Source organism: Ammodytes marinus, assembly GCF_949987685.1.
Source record: "Ammodytes marinus genome assembly, chromosome: 21".
NCBI lineage: Eukaryota > Metazoa > Chordata > Actinopteri > Uranoscopiformes > Ammodytidae > Ammodytes > Ammodytes marinus.
This window is the reverse complement of record NC_137225.1, coordinates 25,224,794-25,250,893: the sequence shown is the minus strand read 5'-3', so window position 1 is coordinate 25,250,893 and position 26,100 is coordinate 25,224,794. Positions and strand designations below refer to the sequence as shown.

Below are 26,100 nucleotides of genomic sequence, written 5' to 3'. Positions count from 1 at the left end.
TGAGACAAGTGACTGAGTTTGCTGTGTCACTGGCCGTCATGGGGTTTCTGTTGAGGTGAGTTTGAAAATAGTTTTTTAGTAATAGTTTTTTAGCTAAATGTTGCTTGTTACAATGTGGATGTCTTGTCTAGATGGATGCTGTTGTCCTTTCTAGCTGTTGGAAGACATCAAGCAAATGGTAAGTTTAGTCATCTAAATTGTGACACTACTTGATAAGTTGTATGCATGATGTGACTAAAATATTTTCTCAAAAGCTCGCAGTGTGCCAGTTTCAAGCTATCTACCAGATTCCAGTAGCTTTCAAACTGGAGACAAATCTTCATGGATCACTGGACCACTTGGAGCTTCAACTACAAACAAGGCAAGTAGATACAACGCAACTAATTCATAGTTACCAGTCGAGCTGAATCACAGCAACAGAACCAGAACTCCAGTGTTCATTCAGTTTCTCAATTTCCACAGGTAGCACAGTCTGCTTCACCTCAGCAGCCAAGCTACCCAGGCCAAAAGCCACAGCAGGTGCCACACTACTTTCCCAAAAGGCCCCAACAAACTAGCTACCTGCCCAAGCACGCTAGCTACACGCCCCAGAAGGTGCTCCAGCACGCTGGCTACCGGCCTCAGCACGCTAGCTACCATCTCCAGCACGCTAGCTACCCGCCCCAAAAGGTGCTCCAGCACCCTAGCTACCCGCCCCAGCACGCTGACTACCTGCCCAAGCACCCTAGCTACCCGCCACAAAAGGTGCCCCAGCACACAAGCTACCTGTCCCAGCATGCTGACTACCTGCCCCAGAAGGTGCCCCAGCATGCTGACTACCTGCCCCAGAAGGTGCCCCAGCATGCTGACTACCCGCCCCAGAAGGTGCCCCAGCACGCTGACCACCTGACCAAGCACGCTAGCTACCCGCCCCAGAAGGTGTCCCAGCACGCTAGCTACCCGCCCCAGAAGGTGCCCCAGCACCCAAGCTACCCGCCCCAGAAGGTTCCCCAGCACGCTGACTACCTGCCCAAGCACCCTAGCTACCCGCCACAGAAGGTGCCCCAGAACGCTAGCTACCAGCCCAAGCACCCTAGCTACCCGCCACAAAAGGTGCCCCAGCACACTAGGTACCAGCACACTAGCTACCCGCCACAAAAGGTGCCCCAGCACACTAGCTACCAGCACGCTAGCTACCCACCACAAAAGGTGCCACAGCACGCTTACTACCTGCCCAAGCACCCTAGCTACCCGCCACAGAAGGTGCCCCAGCACCCACACCAGCCCCAACACCCTAGCTATCTGCCCCAGAAGAAGCCCCAGCATGCTAGCTACCCGCCACAGAAGGTGCCCCAGCACCCACACCAGCCCCAACACCCTAGCTATCTGCCCCAGAAGAAGCCCCAGCACGCTAGCTACCCGCCACAGAAGGTGCCCCAGCACGCTAGCTACCTGCCCAAGCACCCTAGCTACCCGCCACAGAAGGTGCCCCAGCACGCTAGCTACCAGCCCAAGCACCCTAGCTACCCGCCACAAAAGGTGCCCGAGCACGCTAGCTACCAGCCCAAGCACCCTAGCTACCCGCCACAAAAGGTGCCCCAGCACACAAGCTACCTGTCCCAGCATGCTGACTACCCGCCCCAGAAGGTGCCCCAGCATGCTGACTACCCGCCCCAGAAGGTGCCCCAGCATGCTGACTACCCGCCCCAGAAGGTGCCCCAGCATGCTGACTACCCGCCCCAGAAGGTGCCCCAGCACGCTGACCACCTGACCAAGCACGCTAGCTACCCGCCCCAGAAGGTGTCCCAGCACGCTAGCTACCCGCCCCAGAAGGTGCCCCAGCACGCTAGCTACCCGCCACAGAAGGTGACCCAGCACGCTGACTACCTGCCCAAGCACCCTAGCTACCCGCCACAGAAGGTGCCCCAGCACGCTAGCTACCAGCCCAAGCACCCTAGCTACCCGCCACAAAAGGTGCCCCAGCACGCTAGCTACCAGCCCAAGCACCCTAGCTACCCGCCCCAGAAGGTGCCCCAGCACCCTAGCTACCCGCCCCAGAAGGTGCCCCAGCACCCTAGCTACCCGCCACAAAAGGTGCCCCAGCACACAAGCTACCTGTCCCAGCACCCAAGCTACCCGCCCCAGAAGGTTCCCCAGCACGCTGACTACCTGCCCAAGCACCCTAGCTTCCCGCCACAGAAGGTGCCCCAGAACGCTAGCTACCAGCCCAAGCACCCTAGCTACCCGCCACAAAAGGTGCCCCAGCACACTAGGTACCAGCACACTAGCTACCCGCCACAAAAGGTGCCCCAGCACACTAGGTACCAGCACACTAGCTACCCGCCACAAAAGGTGCCACAGCACGCTAACTACCTGCCCAAGCACCCTAGCTACCCGCCACAGAAGGTGCCCCAGCACCCACACCAGCCCCAACACCCTAGCTATCTGCCCCAGAAGAAGCCCCAGCATGCTAGCTATCCGCACCAGAAGGTGCCCCGGCACCCTAGCTATCCGCCCCAGCACCCTAGCTATCCGCCCCAGAAGGAGCCCCAGCTCGCTAGCTTCCGGCCTCAGCAGGTGCCAATGGTGCACCAGCCTCAACACCCTCCGATACCGCGCTCCAGCCACGGTATGAGCAAGAATCCAGGCTACTTGTCCAAGCCAATGTCAGTTGTAAAAGAGATGCTCGTCAGCGCACTGAGCCCCCCACAAGATGGCTACCACCAGCACACTAACTACCTGCCTCAGCACCCTAGCTACCTGCCCCAGAAGGTGCCCCAGCACGCTGACTACCTGACCAAGCACCCTAGCTACCCGCCCCAGAAGGCTAGCTACCCGCCACAAAAGGTGCCCCAGCACGCTAACTACCTTCCCCATTACCCCAGCTACCCGCCCCAGAAGGTGCCCCAGCACGCTGACTACCTGACCAAGCACCCTAGCTACCCGCCCCAGAACGCTAGCTACCCGCCACAAAAGGTGCCCCAGCACCCACACCAGCCCCAACACCCTAGCTATCCTTACCAGAAGAACCCTAACTACCCGCCACAAAAGTTGCCCCAGCACGCTAACTACCTTCCCAAGTACACTAGCTATCTGCCCCAGAAGGAGCTCCAGCACCCTAGCTATCCGTCCCAGAAGGAGCCCCAGCCTCAACACCCTCCGATACCGCTCTCCAGCCACGGTATTAGAAAGAATCCAAGCTACTTGTCCAAGCCAATGTCAGTTGTCAAAGAGATGCTCGTCAGCGCACTGAGCCCCCCACAAGATAGCTACCACCAGCACGCTAACTACCTGCCCCAGCACGCTAGCTACCCGCCCCAGAAGGTGCCCCAGCACGCTGACTACCTGACCAAGCACCCTAGCTACCCGCCCCAGAACGCTAGCCACCCGCCACAAAAGGTGCCCCAGCACCCACACCAGCCCCAGCACCCTAGCTATTCTTACCAGAAGGTGCTCCAGCACCCTAGCTACCCGCCACAAAAGGTGCCCCAGCACGCTAACTACCTGCCCAAGTACACTAGCTATCCGCCCCAGAAGGAGCCCCAACACCCTAGCTATCTGCCCCAGAAGGAGCCCCAGCCTCAACACCCTCCGATACCGCTCTCCAGCCACGGTATTAGAAAGAATCCAAGCTACTTGTCCAAGCCAATGTCAGTTGTCAAAGAGATGCTCGTCAGCGCACTGAGTCCCCCACAAGATGACGACGACGACTACTATGATGATGAATATTTTAACCATTGACTTGAAATTGGTAAGCTGTGACTCATTTCCTCTTTTTTTTTGTTTTCATTCGTTAGATTGGCATCGGTGAGTAATATGACCGCTTGAATTGTTCAGGAACAACATTGGAGTTGCTGTTCCTCAGATCATTCATTTTCCAATGCAGATTTTTTTTTTATCCATGTTTTGTGTTTTTTAGGCACTTCAACACCGAAGATAAACGACTGCTTTCAACTGAGCCATTGTAATGACTGTTTTCAAATAAAGAATTTAATGTGTTGAGAATCCTTTGTTTTAATGGAATTATCAGGGTTTTCTGGTCTGATTTGATCTCCTCTTCCGATTTTCAAATGCACCCCTTAATAATCCTGCAAAAGTGAGATGCACAGGTTTCATATCTGGGAAGTTATTTAATGCAATTTAGTCTGACCTCAGGAATTCTCGTTCAAAATAGTGGCCCTCAGCTCTAACAGAGCTCTACCTGTACAACTTAAGGATGTGTTCACGATTGTTTGCCTGAAAAGCTAACAATATTTACATGAAATAAATACCCATGAAGTGTAGTACTGATGAGGGCTTGGATCGCAAACACCCTGGTTTCTATGCTCAGCCTAACTATTGATGGGCCATTAAAAACAGACATGCAGGGAGTAAATGGAAACGTTTGACCCCAGTGTCCCTTCTGTATGCTGAATTGTCAACCATCTTTTTGCTCTTTCCCATCGCACAGTTCCTCAAATCTGTTTTAGTAGCACCCACTGGTCGTTTTCCATTGCAAATGGTACCTCCTGAACGTGGGCGAGTTCGTCGGAAAAGCCCACTCTTCTCCATTTTCTACTGGAGCCAAGTAGCAAAGCAGAAAAGTAGTTGGTACTACCAACTGCCAAAAATGCACATGTAAAATGTTTAAGAAATACTCCCCTTGTATATCTGTTAAAAGTAGAATATTGCTACGGGTCATTAACCAGGAGGATTGGGGTCCAGATGTGTGACTTTGCCACTCAGTCAGCTGTAGATCCCTATGAATGTAAACACAGGTATAAAGTTTAGTGCTTGTTTCAGGATATGTTTTCAAATTTAATTTCCTTTATTTAACCTCGAAAGATCAATTTGAAGGGTGACCCTCTTTTACAATGACGTCTAGTTAAATTCAAGCCATGTCTCAGCCTGAATCATTTATTGAGGTAATCAGTGCTGTCTGGGGCTTATAATGTAATCGGTTGCGATCATTTCTGTCCCAGAGCTAGCTAACTAGGCTATATAGCTGCTAGATGCCCTACGTGTCTCCTCTTCTTTCGTGTCATGTAAAGAATGTTTAAAGTAACATCAACATGTTAAAAGGAACCTCGAGCGAGGCGATACCAAAAAAGCAGCCGCTACCAGGTACCATGTTTTTTTGGGTGGAAAATCAAAAAATCTGAGTAGAGTCGAGGTGAGTTGAGCTGATACCACGCAGTGGAAAAGGGCCATTTGACCCAAGGTCGCTAACATAACAGAATTCTCAAAAAATGCTTTTATCCTGCCCCAGCATGCTAGCTACCCGCCCCAGAAGGAGCCCCAGCACCCTAGTTACCCGCCCCAGCACGCTAGCTACCCGCCCCAGAAGGTGCCCCAGCACCATAGCTACCCGCCCCAGAAGGAGCCCCATTACGCTAGCTACCCGCCCCAGCATGTGTCGATGGTGCACCAGCCTCAACACCCTCAGATTCCGCGATCCAGCCACGGTATGAGCAAGATGCCAAGCTACATGTCCAAGCCAATGTCGGTGGTCAAAAGGATACTCGTCAACGCGCTGAAGCGCCCACAAGATGACAACAATGAAGATGATTAAGGTTTTCGCTATCGACCAAATGGCTAGAAATTGGTGAGCTATGACTGTATGTGTCTAAACTTAGAGCTCAAATCGTTCATACATTTTCAAATGCAACTTTTAATCCATGTTTTGTGTTTTTAGGTACTTCAACACTGACGATAAACAAAGACAGCTTTCAACTTGTAATGAGTGGTTTTATTAAAATAATAATAAAATAATTTTGTCTTTTGTTTTTAATGGCTTTTAATTACGGGTTTTCTGGTCTGATTTGACCTCATTCAAAGGACCCCCTAATAATCCTGTATAAGTCAGGTGCACAGGTTTCATATCTGGGAAGTTATTTAATACAATTTAGTCTGACCTCAGGAAATCTTTCCAATGGTTGCAGTCAGCCTTACTTACAAGAGCTCTACCTGAATGTAGAACTTAAGGATATGTTCACAATTGTTAGCATGGAAAGCTAACAATAATTACATGAAATAAATACCCATGATGTGTAGTACTGATCAACTAGTGATAGGCCTTAAAAGCGGACATGGAAAAGTTTGACCTCAGTCTCACTACTTTTTTTTTTCAGATATTTTGTCATTTTTATGCTTTATTGATAGTGAAGAGACAGAGGTGAAATGGGGCAGAGAGGGGAGTGACATGCAGAGAACGACCACAGGCGGGAATCGAACCCGGGTCTGCTGCTGGGCCCGGGGGGGAGACGCCCTACCAACTGAGCTAAGGGCGCCCCCCTCAGTCTCACTTCTGTATGCTGTACTGTCAACCATCAAGGTCTAACTTGACATTTGTGGGCTGAAAATAGTGTGGCGTGAAGCGGCTGGGATGAGGATTAGCACCTCTACATCTGAGGCCATGGATTTCAGCCGGAAACTGGAGTGGTATGGAGTTTATTCTGGGTAGGAAATGAGTCTTTATCCCAAGTGAAAGAGGTCTTGTTTGCGATTTAGGGGACAATGCCAGAAGGTGCCCAAGCAGCCGCAAGAGCCCCAGCACGCTAGCAACCTGCCCCAGCACGCTAGCTACCAGCCCCAGCAGACACAAGGGCTGTGTTCGGAAAGCCATACTAACGTCCTACATCCTACATACTCAACATCTATATACTACATACTGTCTACTCAAAGATCAATTGTGTATGCGAGGTGCGTCGAAACATTCACACTGAAGTGTTCTTAAGCAATAAAGAATTTCTTCTTCTTCTTATAAGATTCCGGCCGTTTAGACGCTGTTTAGCGTATTGCCCTCCACAGGTTAGATATAGAACTAGAGTTTTACATACAGGGTGAATCTCAATACAGGGGTTGCGGTCGACGAAGGCTGCATTCGAAGACCGATTGCGTCATAGCGGCGCGCAAAGGTTGTTCCATTTGCAAGGCTCCTTGCAAGGCTCCTCATATGCGGCCGAGAAATGCAGCCTTCGTTTCACGGTTTTGAAGGCTGCATCAGATGTATCCTTCGCGGCCCAACATATCCCAAGCTTCATTGCGGTTTTTTCAGAGATGGCATAAAATAAAATAAAAAATAACAAAACAGCAACGTGTTGCTCCATCTTCTTAACTTTTATCTTCCTTTCTTTTTTTCTTGTACTTTTTTCTTTTCGTCTGGTAGGCAACTTCTTTTTCTTTTTTCCTCCGTTGACAAGGCTGTTTCCGTTGGCAGCAATCAGGGTTGCTAGGCAGCACAGGAGCGGCGAGTCGTCACGCAAAGTAACGGCTTGTTACGCAAACCGGAAATGCTCGTAAACAGAGCGAAACGGAGACCTGCGGAGACCGTCTCGTTTAACAACACTCGTTGGCCTTCGAATCGGCCTTCACAGGCTATGGCCTTCATAGACCGCGAGACCACGTCCTTCCAAGGATGCGGCACATCCTACCATCCTTAAAACCACTACGAGTAACATGGCACGTTGGCGTCCCCTTTGGACAAAAGCGGTAGTATTTTTACGACGATGTTTTCTAGCTTGTGCCAGGCGTGCGAGTGTGAACTGAGAAGGGCGCAATATAGTGCATGTCCGTGTGTAGAAAGTGTGAGGACTCTTTTCGGCTCCGTGAGAGTGGTTTTGACACTGCATCAACTAATGCCAGTCAGTGCTACACACACCTGATTGCAATGAGTTGATGCAGCAGCGTCACCTAACTACTCTCTCACGGAGCTGAAAGATTACGTGTCCTCACAGAAAGCGAATGAACGAGAGACGGCAGTTAGTATGGATCACGATGAGGTAATGTGTTTGTGTAAATAATGACTATTTCAGATAATGGTTATCTGATGGTGAAGCAAAGCAAACTTTGCGTTAGTACCAACCGCTCATTCATTTAGGAGTAAGCACTGCAGTCTAGTTTCGCTCTCGTGAAATTGTATACACGTTGCTTGGCAACGCCCTCGTCCCGCCCGTAACCTATATCACTCTCCCTTTTAGCTTTTCTTCATTGCATTCTCTTTTTTTTCTTTGATGGTTCAGCCCCGTTATCAGTCATTATGACGACAAATAACTGTCTCAAACAAGGCTCCCGCTCCCCTTCCCTCACCTCACCTGCAGGGATAGGCTTCTCAAATCGCGTTGCAGCGCCACACTGAAATCTGCGACCAATATGGATATGTGAGCATAGAGCCTGCACGAGCGAACCGAAAATCGGACAGGGTGTGCGACCAGACCAAAAGCAGTAATAACTATACAAAAATGTCTTTCTTTGCACTGATGGTCTTGTTTGCTGTTAAGGTAATTTATGATCAGAGGAAACATGAGGCCGTTTAAAAAGATATTTAAATGTCACTCGTAGCCACTTTAAGGACTGGTAGAGACATAGTACAGATAATTGCCATAACCATCTATAATTGCCTTCTTGGCCAGGCAAATACTCCAGTGGAAAAGATTATGCACCTTAATGAACTTTTAATCGTTGCTTCTGCAAAGATATGAATGGATATGTTTAAAGTGCAGTATTTATCAAAATGAGCCCCATAAACAGACCATGGTGTAATAAGCACTTCTCGTGGTTTTTCCACAAACAGATTTTGAAAGACGTCAGAGTTAAAGGGTTGTATTTTTATTTTGTAAGTCAATACAATGGCTCAGTTGAAAGCAATCTTTGACAGATCTTCAGTGTTCTAGTACCTGAAATGCAAAACATGAATTAAAAACAAATCTGCATTTGAAAACGTGCGAATGGTCCAATTGCTGAGTTTGAGTAAATACCTTGCCCTTTGCTCCTTCGGATACGACTTAAGTCCATAGCCATTCACGGTAGCACCAGCAACTCCAGTGTTGCGATTCCTGAGAGTATGGTGGTAGCGAGGCTGCTTAGGGACCCAAGGACTCTTCAGATGGTGCACAGGCTTGACGACAACTGGCTGTAGCTGGATCATGTAGCTAGGATGCTGGGGCTTTTTGGGAAAGTATTTTGGCACCTGCTGGCCTGGGTAGTTAGCTGGCCTGTTGCCAGGATGCTGGGGCACCTGTGGCAGAAGCTGCTGGGGCGGGTAGCTAGGATGATGAGGCCTTTTGGCATAATATTGTGGCACCTTCTGGTCTGGGTAGTTTGCAGGGTAGTTGTGATTATTAGGCATCTGGGGCACTTGCTTGCGAGAGTAGCTAGTATGCTGGGGCACTTGAATGGGTGGGTAGCCAGAATTCTGGGGCGGGTGGCTTGGATGCCGGGGCTTTTTAGGAAAATATTTTGGCACCTGCTGGCCTGGGTAGTTAGCTGGCCTGTTGCCAAGATGCTGGGGCACCTGTGGCAGAAGCTGCTGGGGCGGGTAGCTAGGATGATGAGGCCTTTTGGCAGAATATTGTGGCACCTTCTGGTCTGGGTAGTTTGCAGGGTAGTTGTGATTATTAGGCATCTGGGGCACTTGCTTGCGAGAGTAGCTAGTATGCTGGGGCACTTGAATGGGTGGGTAGCCAGGATTCTGGGGCGGGTGGCTTGGATGCTGGGGCCTTTTGGGAAAGTATTGTGGCACCTGCTGATCTGGGTAGTTTGCTGGCCTGTAGTTAGGATGCTGGGGCACCTGCTGCAGAAGCTTCTGGGGCGGGTAGCTAGAATGCTGGGGCACTGGGGGCTTCTGCTTTGGAGGGTGGGTTGGGTGCTGACACTCTTCCTGGGGCGGGTAGTAAGGATGCTGGGGCACATGGGGCTTCTGCTTTGGAGGGTGGGTAGGGTGCTGGGGCGAGTAGTAAGGATGCTGGGGCACTGGGGGCTCCTGCTTTGGAGGGTGGGTAGGGTGCCGGGGCGGGTAGTAAGGATGCTGGGGCACTGGGGGCTCCTGCTTTGGAGGGTGGGTAGGGTGCTGACACTCTTCCTGGGGCGGGTAGTAAGGATGCTGGGGCACTGGGGGCTCCTGCTTTGGAGGGTGGGTAGGGTGCTGGTAGTAAGGATGCTGGGGCACATGGGGCTCCTGCTTTGGAGGGTGGGTAGGGTGCTGACACTCTTCCTGGGGCGGGTAGTAAGGATGCTGGGGCACTGGGGGCTCCTGCTTTGGAGGGTGGGTAGGGTGCTGGGGCGGGTAGTAAGGATGCTGGTGCACTTGGGGCTTCTGCTTTGGAGGGTGGGTAGGGTGCTGACACTCTAGCTGGGGCGGGTAGTAAGGATGCTGGGGCACTTGGGGCTCCTGCTTTGGAGGGTGGGTTGGGTGCTGGGACACTTGCTGGCGGACCTTCTTCCGCGAGCCTGTAGGATTTTGGGGCATATAGTTGTCCAGCAAGTGCTGGAAGGCTTCTCTGGTAGCCAATATTGGCTTGGTCAGGTAACCTGGCTTCTTGGGCCTCAAATGTGAGGAGCTACGCACCTGGGGGTGCTGGGTCCATTCGACTGAGTATCCTGGCATCTGCTGCTGGGGCTGCCTGGGAAGGTAGCTAGGCTGGTATGTCAGCTGTGGCTGGAGCTGCCGAAGTGGATAACCAGTTTGCGCTACCTGTGGAAATTGAGGGTTACAGAATAAATATTGATTTGTGGCACAGATTGGTAGTTTAGTTGCTGTGATTCAGCGCCAAACTGGTAACTATGAATACGTTGTGTGTTGTAACTACTTGCCTTATTAGTTGAGGTTGAAGCATCAAGTGGCTCAGTGATCCATGAAGATGAGTCTCCAGTTTGAAGGCTTCTTGGATATGGTTGATAGCTTGCAGCTGGCACATCATCCCCATACGTCCCAGAAAATCCAACACTGTGAGCTGTTTAGCAAATACTTCAGTCATTGTTCACAAATAATCAAGTAGTTTCACAATGTAAATGACTAAACTTACCATTTGCTTGATGTCTTCCAACAGCTAGCAAAGACAACAGCAGCCATCTAGTTAAGACATCCCCACATTATTATAAACTTTAATAACGAGTTGAAGAAGCAATTAGAAAACAAATGTGAAACACACCTCAAGAGAAACACCATGGCATCAGCCACAGTTGTAGGCCAGTGAAGCAGCAAACTCACTTGTCTGAGCTTCTACCAAACCACACAACTGCACCAGTCTGAAAATAACATGTCACTGCACCTGACAATCTGTCTCTTATTTGCTTTGCTGATTAACGGGACACAGGTGTGAGTGGGTCTTCTTCTTCTTTGAGGTTTAACAGCAGTCGGCATCCTTTGAGTTGCACTACTGCCTCCTTCAGTGCCTCCTTCAGTAAGACATGACTTATTTTTGTTACAGCATTATTTTTTATCACAGTCTTTTGATAAATCCGAATTCTGTTAGGAATCTGTTGTTAGTAGGTGAATGTGGGTGTGCCTTAAAAGCTCCAGTATTTAAACCACACGGATGGTTCTAAATGTGCTCTTAAATCTCCAGCCCAACCGAGGAGATATTTGATTTCATTTAATTTCATTTCAAAAATGTTATTTAAGGATAAGCCCCTTGAGATGTATCATCTCGTTTTCGAGGGGGTCCTCAAAAAAAGAAAAAAAAACATACAATACAAATACAATACACAAAACAAACTATTCAAAACAAACACACACAGTACACACACAGGCTCTCACAATTCTCCAAAAATAGCAACAATTAAAAATAAATAAATAAACAATAACAAAAACAAATAAATATGTGCATTCAAAAACAAGAGCAAGGTGATTTAAGATAAATAAGCAAAGAAATCTTGAAGCGTTGTAAAGAAGTGATCGATCCAAGTGGAAAAGGCAAATTATTCCAGTTCGAAGGTGCTTTAAACTTAAATGCCCGTCTCCCAACTTCTTTAAAAATTCTAGGGACAACAAAAAAAGGTTGTTGAATGTGTCTGAGTGAATATGATGAAGTAGATGCTCCTTGAGATAAACAAATACATATTTGATATAAGAATGAAAGTTACAAAGATTATTTGTATCAGTTTATACATTTTTGAGTACATATCCAGAAGGCAGAGTAAACTTTGATCACTTAGATGCTTTTTTAAATATAGTTTTGGTATATTTCACCTTTATTTGATGGTTTGCACCTCAAAGTCTTCCTTGGGACTGGTTGGGCTACTCAGCACCCACTCCGAAATCCAGCTTGATTTGATTTTGATTTTGATTTTGATTTTGATTTAGTTTATTTCAGACATCCACATACAAAACAAAATGAAAAGCATGGAAATACAATAGATATGCCTGAAAAGGAGCAGGAAGAAGTACACTTATTTAATCCTACCCCTTTCCTTAAAAAAAATTAAAAATCAAAATATTTATTAAATAAAAAAAATAAAATAAAAATAAAAATAAAACTTAAAGCTTAACTGTCTTTCATTGGTCACACAACTCCCCAGCTTTTCCCTCTGGAACTTGCTGATGGGTGACTCTTCTTCTAGCTGACCTTTCTTTTTTTACTTTTATTTTAGTGGTTTTACATAATTTTACACATACGGACAAAAAACTGAATAAGTAGAGACACATATAATACTTACACAAGCCCCCTCCCCTCTTCCCCCTCCCTCACATAAACAGACAAGACTGACAAAATAACAATAATAATAAATAAATACTACCTGGATGTTCAACTAAATAACAAACATAGTAACAATGTGGAAAAATATATACAGAAACCCATAAATAAATAAATAAATAAATAAATAAATAAATAGATAAGACACAATAATTAGCCGACCTTTCTGAGGCACTCGGGCAGATGTCTTTTCTGCTGCACACCTCTTTCTCGGGTCGATTCACACAAACAGCGGTTGGTTCTTCCCACTTGGGTTTCTTCTAGACGCAACGACTTTCTTTGTTTTTCCAACTTCCCCCTCTCTTTTAACGTTGGTAAATGGTAAATGGACTTGACTTATATAGCGCCTTCTAGCCGATTTTCTCAGCCCCAAAGCGCTTTACATATCTTACCACATTCACCCATTCATACACCGATGGCAGTAGCTGCCATGCTAGGTGCTCTCTGAACCATCGGGAGCAATATGGGGTTTTGTGTCTTGCTCAGGGACACTTCGACATGTGGCGGAGAGACGGGGGATCGAACCTCCGACCCTGCACTCCAGAGGCGATCTCCCTACCCACTTCGCCACTGCCGCCGCAAATGTTGTTGCTGTTGTTGTCCCCCATCACCAGCATTAACATGGTTACAGCCTGACAGCCAGAAAACTGTCAAGAACACTCCTGATTATTCTGCACATTATTCAGATTAATGTCTTTTTTCATTGATATGTCTGTTGCTTGTTTGTTGTACATGAGAGACTGATAATTTTTTATTATTAGCTTTTAATATTTTTTTAATACTGTATGCGCGGTGAGAAATAGCTTTTTTGTTTAATTTTTGTATAAAAGTACAGCTCTGAAAAGACTTAGTTTGCGTTCCGAATCTCATACTCTTTCTTTTTTCTATTCTACATACTACATCCGACGATAAAAAGAATCTAGTTAGGATGCAGTACGCATACTATTGGGGACATACTTTACTCTCTTATTTCATCATAACATCGCGCCTTGATCTTGCCTCTTGCTTTTATATCCGTCGCATCCCCGTTTGTTTTCATATGGAGGCTTCGTCGATGTGACGTCACTTCACGTGCGCAATGGATTGTGGGTCAGAATCGCCCAAATAGGATGCAGTTTTCAACACTAACAATCTTGGCCGCATGAAGTAGGACACCCGGGTACTTCTAACCATCCTAAATCTGGCCACAAGAATCGGGACATCCTAAATCTTTTTTCTACATACTATATAGTAGAAAGTATGCGATTCGGAACGCAACCAAATACGTAAATCTTGAATCTTGTTATGTTAAATGTCAGTTATATCTAATAAAAACAAAAATACTCAGCCCTTACCAAATACACACATGTGCTAAGCTTGAGGCGTCACAATAAAATAGATATAAATAATAAATCAGTGTATCAGTGATAGAATAGTATCCTATAGTAGCATACAGCCTAATATTTAATAATATAGCATAAAATATATCTTCACAAATATACATTTTCCCTTTTCAGGTATAGGCAATGTCTGAAACCAAACAGTGAATTCAGATATAAGTTCCTGTCAACATTTTAATTAGTATAATAATTGTTTTGTATTTCAAAGCATGAGAAGAACTACATTTCCCATCAGCCATCACATTACGCAAGGGAAACAATACTTCCTGAAAAAAGAATTTCAAACTAAGAGTATTCCCTTATCTTCCTCGCCTTCGCAGCTATGAGGTCGAGTCGTAAACACTTTTATTTTGAAACCAAGGTCATTCCTCCTGTGTTTTGACGATGTGTGCCTGAGCAATGTAGGAGCGTAATCCCAATCCCTGCATACACGGTAGTAGGCTTTTCGGCAGGTACAGTCTACCGATATGAGGCTACGTTTGGCCGGAGCCGTGCTATTGTCGGCGGCCGCTTATTATGTCTACCTGCCGTTACCAAAGGGCGTCTGCGAACCATGGAAACTGATGCTGCTGGATGCGCTGTTCAGAAGCGTCATGCAAGCGGTGAGTGACTATGAGTGAGTGCCTGTATATAAGGATGCGCCCACGGGATTATATAGGGGCGCTGAGGACAGGTTGATGCGATGGGGACATAGATTTAGAAATGGATACTCGTAGAACTAGAACTGCGTACGGCTTTAAATCGAAGGCAAGGGATATTCTTTAAGATTCCCGATTCAAGATTTCCTTTATTGTCATTTCAGTGAGAATTTGCCTACAGAATGAAACAAAGCGCTGTTTCTCACCAGCGCCTAAAAGGGTAAAAGGCAGTAATAAAGAATTGAAGTTACCAATCTCTGAAATAAGAATAAATATACAGACACATCATTAAGAACATCATTCTTGGTACTGGCATAGAGGTTATTATTTATAATCTAACTTAATAGTAGCCTATGTACAGATGGGATAAAAATGCATTTATAAATCTTTAAATTCAGTAAAACTAGGGACTAACTTAGAAAAAGCAGAGACAATTCTTGAAAATGTGTTAGTAGGCGATGGAGCTTAAAAAATCCCCACAAGATTTATCACATGATGCATTTATAATAGAAGCATTATAACATCAAAAAGCATGGAGAATTGTTTAGAGGACCATGAGGTTTCATTGAGGAGGGTCAGGGCGAAATATGAAATAGAGGAGAGTGGGAAAAGATGCATTATTTACTGCAAATACGACCAAAAGAAAAAATCGAAATATTTTTAATTCTGTAATACTCAGAAGTAAAACAGATTAATATATACTGCACCAAACATTTTTGTATAAAGTTGATTGGAATAGTAGTACGTCAGTCTATACAAAAGCATACTATAGTAAAAAAAAAAATGGATGGTACAGAATAGAATACTATAGCCTACAGTGTGAATTAATATTATATTAATTGACGGTCAAGAAATGTTCTGTAACGTATTATTGTGCCACGTACTCGTTTGCGGACCAGAGGTGACCGATCCTTCCAGGCTGTTGCTCCCAAGCTCTGGAACGATCTTCCCATCTCTCTGCGTTCAATAGAGTCTGTTGACGCTTTCAACCGTCAACTAAAAACCTATTTATTTGTGCAGGATTTTGCCTAATTTGTTATTGGGGCTGCTATGTTTATCACTGTATTGTCTTGGCCTTGTGAATGTATGTACATTTTTAATCTGTTGTTGCTTCCCACTGTGAAGCGCTTTGTGACGCTGGTCTGCGAGGGGCGCTATATAAATAAAGCTTACTTACTTACTACGATAGAACATAATAATAGAATAGGATAAAGGACAACTGGGCAGAGAATTAAAGTATACAGATTAACAATAGTAAAATATACATGTGTTAGATGTACAGTAAAAAAAAAACACACACATATCTCCACATGTTCTGTAAAATCGAAGGAGCTATTATTAACTGTATGGGTTGAGTACATTTTCCTAAACCATAAGGCTTTCATAATCCATTTCAAAACGCCTTGTATAACGTGAAAAAAAAAACATGTCTTATAACAAATCTGCAAGCTCTTATATTACAGTATAAAGGGCAGTAACACCATGTGACATGCCTGAACCCACAGCTTATGTGCTGTTATTAATGGGGAATGAATGACCCTGTTGTGATCTATTACAAAATATTGGCCTTGTGCACACGTGAACATTACATGTTGGATTTAGCTTAAGCTGCTCTGTAGTTAGCGTTAGCAGCTCACGCCCAGATGTATAGTGCCAGAGCAGTGCAACACGTTTTACACTTTCTGCTGGACAGGTTTGCACACCCTGATCTTTAAGGATAGTCATTCAAATTGGGATAACCAACTGATTACACACACACACACACACACACACACACACACACACACACACACACACACACACACACACACACACACAGTCAAACACACACACACACACACACACACACTCAACACACACACACACACACACACACACACACACACACACACACACACACACACACACACACACACACTCAAACACACACACACACACAAACACACACACACACACACACACACACACACACACACACACACACACCTCCTGTTCCTAAAAATTCAGTTTTAATTCAAAGCCTAGGCTCTGTAAACAAGCATGTTGCTGTCCAAGGTGGGGGCCCCTTTGTTTACCTACCAGTCTACAGAGCCTAGGCTGTGTATTAACACTTTTTTACGGACAGTTAGAGGATCGTGAGGAGATATTCACTGATTTTGACAAAAAGTGATTTTCACAACAAGCGTTCTGCAGAATCACTGTCTGCACCTTTAAAGACTAAAGTTTTGTTTTACGATTTTGTTATTTACTCAGCTCTGTCTGTCTGTCTGTCTGTCTGTCTGTCTGTCTCTTTGTCTGTCTGTCTGTCTGCCTGCCTGTCTGTCTGTCTGCCTGTCTGTCTGTCTCTTTGTCTGTCTGTCTGTCTGCCTGTCTGTCTGTCTGTCTGTCTGTCTGTCTGTCTGTCTGTCTGTCTGTCTGTCTGTCTGTCTGTCTGTCTGTCTGTCTGTCTGTCTGTCTGTCTGTCTGTCTGTCTGTCTGTCTATCTGTCTCTCTCTCTCTCTCTCTGTCTCTCTCCACAGAGTGACGTTGCTCACACACTGGGAGTTTGCTATCGGTTGGACCTGTTAAAGTCGGTGGTGAACTGGGTTGAGGTGATCGATGCTCGCTCGTGCGCGGCCGTGCATGTGAGTGACATCACGCTGGGCGGGGTGCACACGCGCGTCTTCAAGCCCAAAGGCGGCAACGCGCTGAAGAGGGGGGTCTTATACTTCCACGGGGGAGGATGGGCACTCGGCAGCGCACGTGAGTGTTGATTTGAAAATTCTAAGATAAGTTAAGTTTTACTACAAACACCCTCCTGTCTGGTGCCGGGGATCCAACCAGAGACCTCATGGTTACTGGGAGGAACCAGAGACCTCATGGTTACTGGGAGGAGGAACCAGAGACCTCATGGTTACTGGGAGGAGGAACCAGAGACCTCATGGTTACTGGGAGGAGGAACCAGAGACCTCATGGTTACTGGGAGGAGGAACCAGAGACCTCATGGTTACTGGGAGGAGGAACCAGAGACCTCATGGTTACTGGGAGGAGGAACCAGAGACCTCATGGTTACTGGGAGGAGGAACCAGAGACCTCATGGTTACTGGGAGGAGGAACCAGAGACCTCATGGTTACTGGGAGGAGGAACCAGATACCTCATGGTTACTGGGAGGAACTAGAGACCTCATGGTTACTGGGAGGAGGAACCAGAGACCTCATGGTTACTGGGAGGAACCAGAGACCTCATGGTTACTGGGAGGAAGAACCAGAGACCTCATGGTTACTGGGAGGAACCAGAGACCTCATGGTTACTGGGAGGAACCTCTTTCCTCTAGGACATCCTACCACCCCAAGGCTCAAAATAAAATAAATCAAATTTGTTTTTACACTTGTATTCAAATGTTATTCTCAGATACAGTTGAGTCAAATAAAAATGTAAATCTGATGTGATGTCTCTGCTTCACAGGGATGAGGTCATACGACAGTCTTTGCAGGAAAATGGCCGAAGACCTGGACTCAGTCATCATGTCTGTGGAGTAAGTTCTATCACATTAATGAGATAAGAAGAAACACACACTAGCAGTCATACAAAACAGAGGTGTCATTGAGGTGGTATGTCTTCGCACTTTACTTAGTATTACCATGTAATCACCTGCTCAATGATCAAATTCCTTCGTGATTTTCTCTACTTATGACATCTATTGCAGTATGTCCGTCCTGGGAGAGGGATCCCTTACTCTGTCGACTCTCCCTGAGATTTCTTCAATTTTTTTTTAATCCCGGTAAAGGGTTTTTTACTGGGAGTTTTTTCTCAGCCGAGCTAAGGGTGTAAGGGCAGGGTGTCATATTGTATCATATTGTATGAAATGTAAAGCCCACTGAGACAAATGTATTTGTGATTTTGGGCTATACAAATAAAACTGATTTGATTTGATGTCAGATGAAGGCCTGAGTGAGATGAAATTATATAAACCTTTATTGGCCCAAGGGGAATTTGTCTTGCCACACTGTCTAGTATGTTTTATTATTGTTTCAAATGTATTATGTGAAGAAGAAAAAAAATCAATAAAGATAAAAATTAATTCTTCCTATTTTTTATTGAAGTGAAAGTAACAGAGAAAGAATTTAAAAATAAATAATTTCTTCAGCACAGAAAAAAATTTATTTAATAAAAAAATCTTCCTAAAATGTAATTTAGCTTGTTATTGGTCCTGTGATACAGCCACACTGACTTGGATTTTTATTATTGATTCATATGTATTATGTAAAAAATAAAAAATAAATAAAAAATTATTTTGTCTTGTTCACTTTCTCACTTGTTTGTTTGTGTTCTTAAAAAAAAAAAAAAAAAAAAAAATTAAAAAAAATCTTCCTATAATGTCTTTTTGCTATAGTTACCGCCTGGCTCCAGCAGCAGTGTTCCCGGATCAGTACCTGGATTCTCTGGCTGCTTCCCGGGCGTTTCTCTCCGCGGAGACGCTGCAGCGCTACGGCATCGACCCAGAGAGAGTGTGTGTGTCTGGGGACAGCGCCGGGGGAAACCTGGCCGCCGCCGTGGCCCAGGAGGTAGAAAAATACGAATCAAAACACACACAGAAACACATGCATGTAATGTACACACACACAAAACACACACAGAACAAGCTCACAAACACACACACGCACGCATGCAAACACAAGCACAAACACGCACTCATTCACACTCACTGACTCACTCGATGCAAAGTTTAATTTTCAGTTCTTAATTGAATGTAAAGGGTCTACAGAAAAGTTTTGGTTTGAAGGTCAAGAAACCAAATTTTTTTGTGTGTGAAAATTTAGAACTTGAAAAATTCATGATTTCAATTGTGGCCATTTTGGAAGATGGGCAAAGAAATTAAAAAAAAAATAAAAAATTGTCTGCTTTCTTGATATTCAAATAAAAACTTTCTTATTTTTTTTCTCTAATAATAAAATAAGAAAAAAATGCAAAAAAAATAAAAATATAGGCTACATTTAAAAAATCATATCATCTGACGTATTGTTTATTGTCTGTGTGTGCAGCTGAGCTCAGACGAGACTCTCCCGGTGCAGTTTAAGCTCCAGGCGTTGATCTACCCGGTGCTTCAGACTTTGGACTTCCACACGTCCTCCTACCAGCAGAACCAAGCCGTGCCCATCCTCTACCGAGCTTACATGGCCCGATTCTGGCTCGAATACCTGGGCGCAGACACCTCCCTGGCACCGGTGCTGCTAGCTAACAACCACAGCTCCTTAGACCAGCCTGACATCGACGCACACACACGCTCAAAGATAGACTGGGCCACTCTAGTGCCCGTTGAAATCAGGAAAAACTACAAAAAAGTTGTGAAGGTAAGACACTGCTTGTGAATAGGGAATTTTTTTTTTGATTTATAGATATCATCAGGACACTTTGGAACTAGATTATTTACGTTAAAATAATATTTTTTTTAATTAAATTTTTTTATTAAATTTTTTTTTTCAGGAATGTTTAAATACATTTGCAAATTTGGCAATTGCTTTCTACTTATGTGTAAATTTGCATATTTTTAAAAACTAAACATTAGTTAAAATCTTGATTTACTCTGTAAAACATATTAGAGTCTAAAGTTGTTACCAATTGATCTATTGAACCTTTTATTGATCTAAAAATACCATGTACAGGGGGCCGTCCTTAGCTCAGTTGGTAGGGCGTCCCCCCCCCATGGGCCTCGGCCAGCAGCGGACCCGGGTTCAATTCCAGCCCGCGGTCGTTCTCTGCATGTCACTCCCCTCTCTGCCCCATTTCAACTCTGTCTATACACTATCAATAAAAAGCATAAAAAAAAAAATCTTAAAAAAAAAAAAAAAAAAAAAATACCATGTAGGCCTACAGATCTTAAAAGTGCATGTTTCTAAGACCAAACAAAAACGAAAAATATCAAATTTTAAAAGAAAATTAATTTTGTTTTTTTTACGTTACAGGAAACTGGATCGCCGGGCGTTTTGGGCGAAGTTCCTCATCTAATGGACGTGAGGGCGGCGCCGTTGCTAGCGGAGCAAAGCATTTTGGGTAAAACACCCAAAGCTTACGTCATGACTTGTGAGTTTGACGTGTTACGAGACGATGGCTTGATGTACGTTAGGCGACTTCGGGACGCAGGTATCCAGGTGACTAGCGATCACTATGACGACGGTTTCCACGGCTGCATGGTGTTTGCGTACCTGCCTTTAAAGTCTAGCGTTGGACAGAGGAGCATGGACAACTACATACAATGGCTCGACCAGAATCTGTAGTAGAAAAAAAAACAAATCAAATCGCAGGAGAAAAAAAAAATACTGTAATTTTTTTTTGGCACCAAAGAAGAAGAAGAAGAAGAAGTCACGGAAGCTACCACAAGGAGGTTGCTATAGTTTTTTTTACTATTACTATGGTTACAACAGCATTCTATTGTAGTATGCTGCAATGACTATGTAAGAGTGTAAGGGGCCATGGGGTGAGAGAGGCTGAGTTTGAAAAAGCCCTACTAACGTCCTACTCATACTCATTTTCACGTCAATTTGAGTAATAATAATGTGCATTCAAACACGTCGTTTGAAGCTATTTTTTTATCAACTTGGTGCCGCATGAATTCTCTGCACTGAACCCTGAAACCAAATCACACGTCCCCCAAAGAAAGCAATGCCAATTTCAAAGGCCCCAAAAAATACAATGCAACTGTTTGGAGCGAGGCCGTTTACTCAAGGCTCATTCATTTTCAAGATAAATTACATCTTTACCATCATTATGGCTTTGATTATAGCTTTTGCAGACTAAAACATCGGTTGCGTTCCGAATCTCATACTCTTTCTTTTTTCTATTCTACATACTACATCCGACGATAAAAATAATCTAGTTAGGATGCAGTAGGCATACTATTAGGACATACTTTACTATTTTATTTCATCATAACATTGCGCCTTGATCTTGCCTCTTGCTTTTATATCCGTCGCATCCCCGTTTGTTTTCATATGGAGGCTTTGTCGATGTGACGTCACTTCACGTGCGCACTGGATTGTGGGTCAGAATCGCCCAAATAGGACGCAGTTTTCAACACTAACAATCTTGGCCGGATGAAGTAGGACATCCGGGTACTTCTAACCATCCTAAATCTGGCCACAAGAATCGGGACATCCTAAATCTTTTTTCTACCAAACTATATAGTAGAAAGTATGCGATTCGGAACGCAACCATCATATTTTCAATATAATATGCAGGTAAAATAAACCATATTTAAAACTTCAATAATGCAAAATCACCTCAACAATATGTAATTTCTCCAAGTGTTTTTAACATAGATAGTAAATAATATGGATGTAGCATCCGGGCTGACCTCAGTTATTCACACGGCATCCAATAATCCTGGTTTGTGCGCGTCGCCATTTTGTGAGGGGGAGGGAGATAGCTGACATATACCTCCGAGACAAAGTGAGGGACAACGGGCGGAGAGCTGTCACTCAAGAGATCGCGCCAATACATTTTAACCTCCGATAAAATAAAAACTAGCGTGGTCCGAAAAAATTCACCCCCCTCAGTGTTGTCATGGAGATATGACCTAAACATACAGACTAAAATGGTTTTGTGGACCAGGCTGTAAATAGGTTTAATAAGACTTTGAAAACAGCCTGTTTAACAAGTGAGTCAATGAGAGATGGCTGTCTTCTGCTTCCACCCCCCTAGTGGCACTTCCGGTTACTACAGTTGTGGTCACTTCCTTATTGGATGCTGGTAAAAATCGCTGAGGTTGGGGCTTGGTATTTAATAGATAATTTATATGGATAATTCAGAACTCATTCATATTTTATCCTTTGTGTATTTCTGCAAACTGAAGCCAGATTGATTGGAAAAAAATATATATTAAGAACAACATTTCTTCTTGTAAAAAAAACCTCAAGTATGCTTCTGGAAAAAAAAACCTGAAAAAGATGAGCCTGGAATACACGCTGCCTCACGCTAATCTGACGAGTTTCAAGTGTCAAAGTCAGAGCACTTATCTTCCGCTTTTTTATGCTTTTATGATGCACTGAGACGCACACACACACACATACACACACACACACACACACACACACACACACACACACACACGCACACACACACACACAAAACAGGCTTGTCAAGGTTACAGCGTCGTGTGTGTGTGTAAGTGTGTGTGTGTGTGTGTGTGTGTGGTAAAAGTATGCCAGAGTTCACATCTGTGTATACTCACTGGATTGTGCAATACTGTATGTCTGAAAAGTATCCTTTCTCTATCTGATGACCACTGTACCGCGGAGACAATGCAACACGATGCAATGATGATGTTGAATGTGAATTATTGTTTTTTACTAGAAATATACTTTATCACAACGAGAGCTTGAATCCCTTACGGACTATCATGTTTCTTCAGCGCTGATTCGGCCCGAAACACACACACACACACACACACACACACAACCACACACACACACACACACACACACACACACACACACACACACACACACACACACACACACTGATACAAACACAAACACACACCCCGACGACAGCTAGCGTCTCGGTTTTGGCACTAGGCCAAAAACTACAGCAAGCCAAGAGTTTGAGTGTGGCCCTTATTATCCCCCCTTCTAAGAAACAAGTGTGTGTGTGTGTGTGTGTGTGTGTGTGTGTGTGTGTGTGTGTGTGTGTGTGTGTGTGTGTGTGTGTGTGTGTGTGTGAGTATTGTGTCCCTTTTTATCCCCCCTTCTAAGAAGCGTGCACTCTAAAAAGGAAAAGGAGACGTGGAAACACATTTTCAAGTCAACTGTATGACTAAGATTTTTGAGTTTTGAGGCCTCTTTCTGCCTTTTCTCAGGCTAGGATGAACCGATTTCAAAAGCTTTTGCACATTTATACTACATAGGATCTCAGAATGCAATACACTTTCATATTTCCACCGCTGAAGTAGGTCTTTAAGTCAAATTTAGGCATTTTTCTTTTCAAAAACCCAGTGCAGACCGTTGAAAATTCGACCTTTCCCCCTTCTACTCTTGAAGGGAAATAAATCCAGGCAGATTATTCCTAAAGCACACATTTTGTATAAAAAAAACTACTTTTTAATTTTAAAAAAAAGTTATTGTTTGCATACAGGGTGTTGTGCCTTGCAGAGGAGGAACAATTCTGTATGCTTCTTAGTGCTGTAACTTCAACGCTGTGTGTGAAATGATGCTTCGAATGGTTTTATATTGTATAGAAAAGTTTTTAATATAAGTAGGGTAAGGGGTTAGTCCACACAGGTTTGAGAGCCAAGTTTAGCAGATATACAAAAAACTGTCCCCAGATGTGCTGCTACAGTTAAAGGTGCAGTGTGTAATATGACATCATCAAGTAAGTTCTACAAAGTTATAGAATGCAACGCTCCCTGGGTAACCCCACCCCTTTCGAATAATAACAGAAGCTACAGTGGCCTTCAAGGACAAGAACAATTCAAAAGTTTAAACAATGCACCTGATGACATTCCAACTATGACACTTCCAAGATGGCGGCACTAGGCCTTGGTCCAAAGTATGGAGAAAAATGGACATATATGAGACCCTTTCTAAGGAAAATAATTATAATTCTAAAAAAAAAATCAGCTATTATGCACTAAATTAAACGTACTTATGGATATTATAATTATTTTCTACAAAATCTGCTTGGAAATAAAACCCAAAATTCTACACACTGCAGGTTTAATAAATCCTATAAAGAAAGTGTTTTATAGGTTTGTGATACATCTTTTGGCATGAGGGGAGCAGGATCAAATCTTGTCTGGGTTTTTTTTTTTTTTAATAATATTGTTCTTAAAGTAGCTACGAGGAACTTTTAAAATATTTCTGAAACAGTCTCATTTTTCCTCTGTTGATCATAAATTACATGATACAGCAAACGAGACCATCAGTGCAAAGAATGAGATTTTTATATAGTTTTTCGTAATGCCTTTGTCATGGGTATATATGCTCACCCAGGAACAACAGCTGGCGTAGTAAAAACACTACCGCTTTTGTCCAAATGGGGCGCTAGAATTAACACAAACAGAAAGTTCCTCTGTGCCCTTTTAAATAATAATGTACTGTATGTGTATATTATCATGTGTATTTGTTTTTTGCAAAGGAGGTTTTTCTGTCAGTGTTGGGTGATCATTCCTATGTTTTACTGTATGGGGGCGTCTACTGTATATGGGCCTTTCAGCTTTAAACTATATTTGGAATTCTATTTATTTTTAATTTCAGCTTAAAGACTTTTTATTAAGTCATAAGAAAACTACATCATATAGGTTGAAAAATCTCATCCGCTAATTCAAAGGTGCTACGAGGAACTTTTAAAATATTTCTGAAACAGTCTAATTTTTCCTCTGGTGATCATAAATTACATGTAACAGCAAACGAGACCATCAGTGCAAAGAATTCTATTTTTTTAATAGTTTTTCTTAATGCCTTTGTCATGGGTATACGCTCACCCAGGAACAACAGCTGGCGTAGTAAAAACACTAGCGCTTTTGTCCAAAAGGGGGCGCAAGAATTAACACAAGCTGAAAGTTCCTCGGAGCACCTTTAACATCCGTCAAAATGATTCAAAAAGAAAGAATTGTATGTATAACGTAATATATTATTTGTATATTTATGAAAAATATACTGTGAAATATTATCCAAACATCTTATTATTGATTGTGTTTCGTTTAGTTCTCAAGCACATATTATGTACATTGATCACATGAAAATGCAGAAAAAATGTGTTGATTAATTGATCAAGGATATTAAAATATATAAATATTATTATTGTTATTTTTATTAAAAAGATAAATATTTCTTGGATCCGAACTTAAATGTGAAGATTTCTCTTTTTTTTTAGATAATTTTTTGGGGGATTTTTGCTTTATTAGACTGAGTCTGTAACCACTACACCATGAGCAACCCCCTTCAAACTTTGATTAAAAGAACTCATTTTAGTACGTACTTGCTTTAAAGCTCCCATATTATACACTTTTCGGTTCTATTATACACCATATTATATGGTCTTAGTGGTCCCTAATACGTTTTTCTTTAATTGTTTGCTGAAAAAAACTTTCAGATAATTTATTGTACTATGCTGATGTTCAGCTAATCTCACAATGGCCTATTTTTTAAAAAGAGCTGCAGCTCCCCTCGTAAATATACAATCTTTGAGCTGCCCCCGCCCCCTGTCCGGAAGCGAAGCCAGATACGCCTCGCCCTATGTCTGTCAGGGCCGTGGACCAATAAGAAATAGGGGTGTGGGCTGCACAGTGGAAGCTTCTGGCTTTCCAGTTTTTGAGGTCAGGAACGAGGAGAATTCTGACTGGAGTATATTGGGGGGAGGGGTGGGGGTTTCAGAAAGGGGGAGAGTGAGAAAAGGAGAGATTGTTATTTTTTTATATTTTGGCAGTCTCTAGGCACACCGTGGACCCATGGATATGTTAGAACACATTTAAAAAGTGCATTTAGCATAATATGTGACCTTTAAAAGCTAACTTATACCTGACATATATAACGGGTTTTAACGGGGGACTTTAAACTTTAAAAATCTCCTCAGAGGGTCAACCACTGTCAGATGTTCACGATTTACTCTTTTGTGATTTATTTATGAAAACAGGAGATTATATATTGACACATAAACTGTACGAATGTTTCTTGCTC

The 26,100-nt window shown here is 43.8% G+C and overlaps 2 protein-coding genes across 2 annotated transcripts in view; both read left to right on the top strand.

The window, feature by feature from the left end:
• Positions 1-16,733, top strand: part of irf9 (interferon regulatory factor 9) — a 56,192-nt gene extending 39,459 nt beyond the window's left edge. The window contains exon 11 of the mRNA XM_080050010.1: positions 16,702-16,733. The gene's annotated coding sequence lies outside the window, so the exon portion shown is untranslated. The remainder of the gene's footprint in view (positions 1-16,701) is intronic.
• LOC307267631 (neutral cholesterol ester hydrolase 1-like) lies at positions 14,222-26,096 on the top strand. The gene is made up of 6 exons (XM_080050014.1): positions 14,222-14,412; positions 16,968-17,190; positions 17,894-17,963; positions 18,822-18,993; positions 19,471-19,779; positions 20,392-26,096. The coding sequence occupies exons 1-6, from the start codon at positions 14,278-14,280 to the stop codon at positions 20,701-20,703; spliced, it is 1,221 nt and encodes a 406-aa protein (XP_079906140.1). The 5' UTR covers positions 14,222-14,277; the 3' UTR covers positions 20,704-26,096.
• The last annotated feature ends 4 nt before the right edge of the window (positions 26,097-26,100 follow it).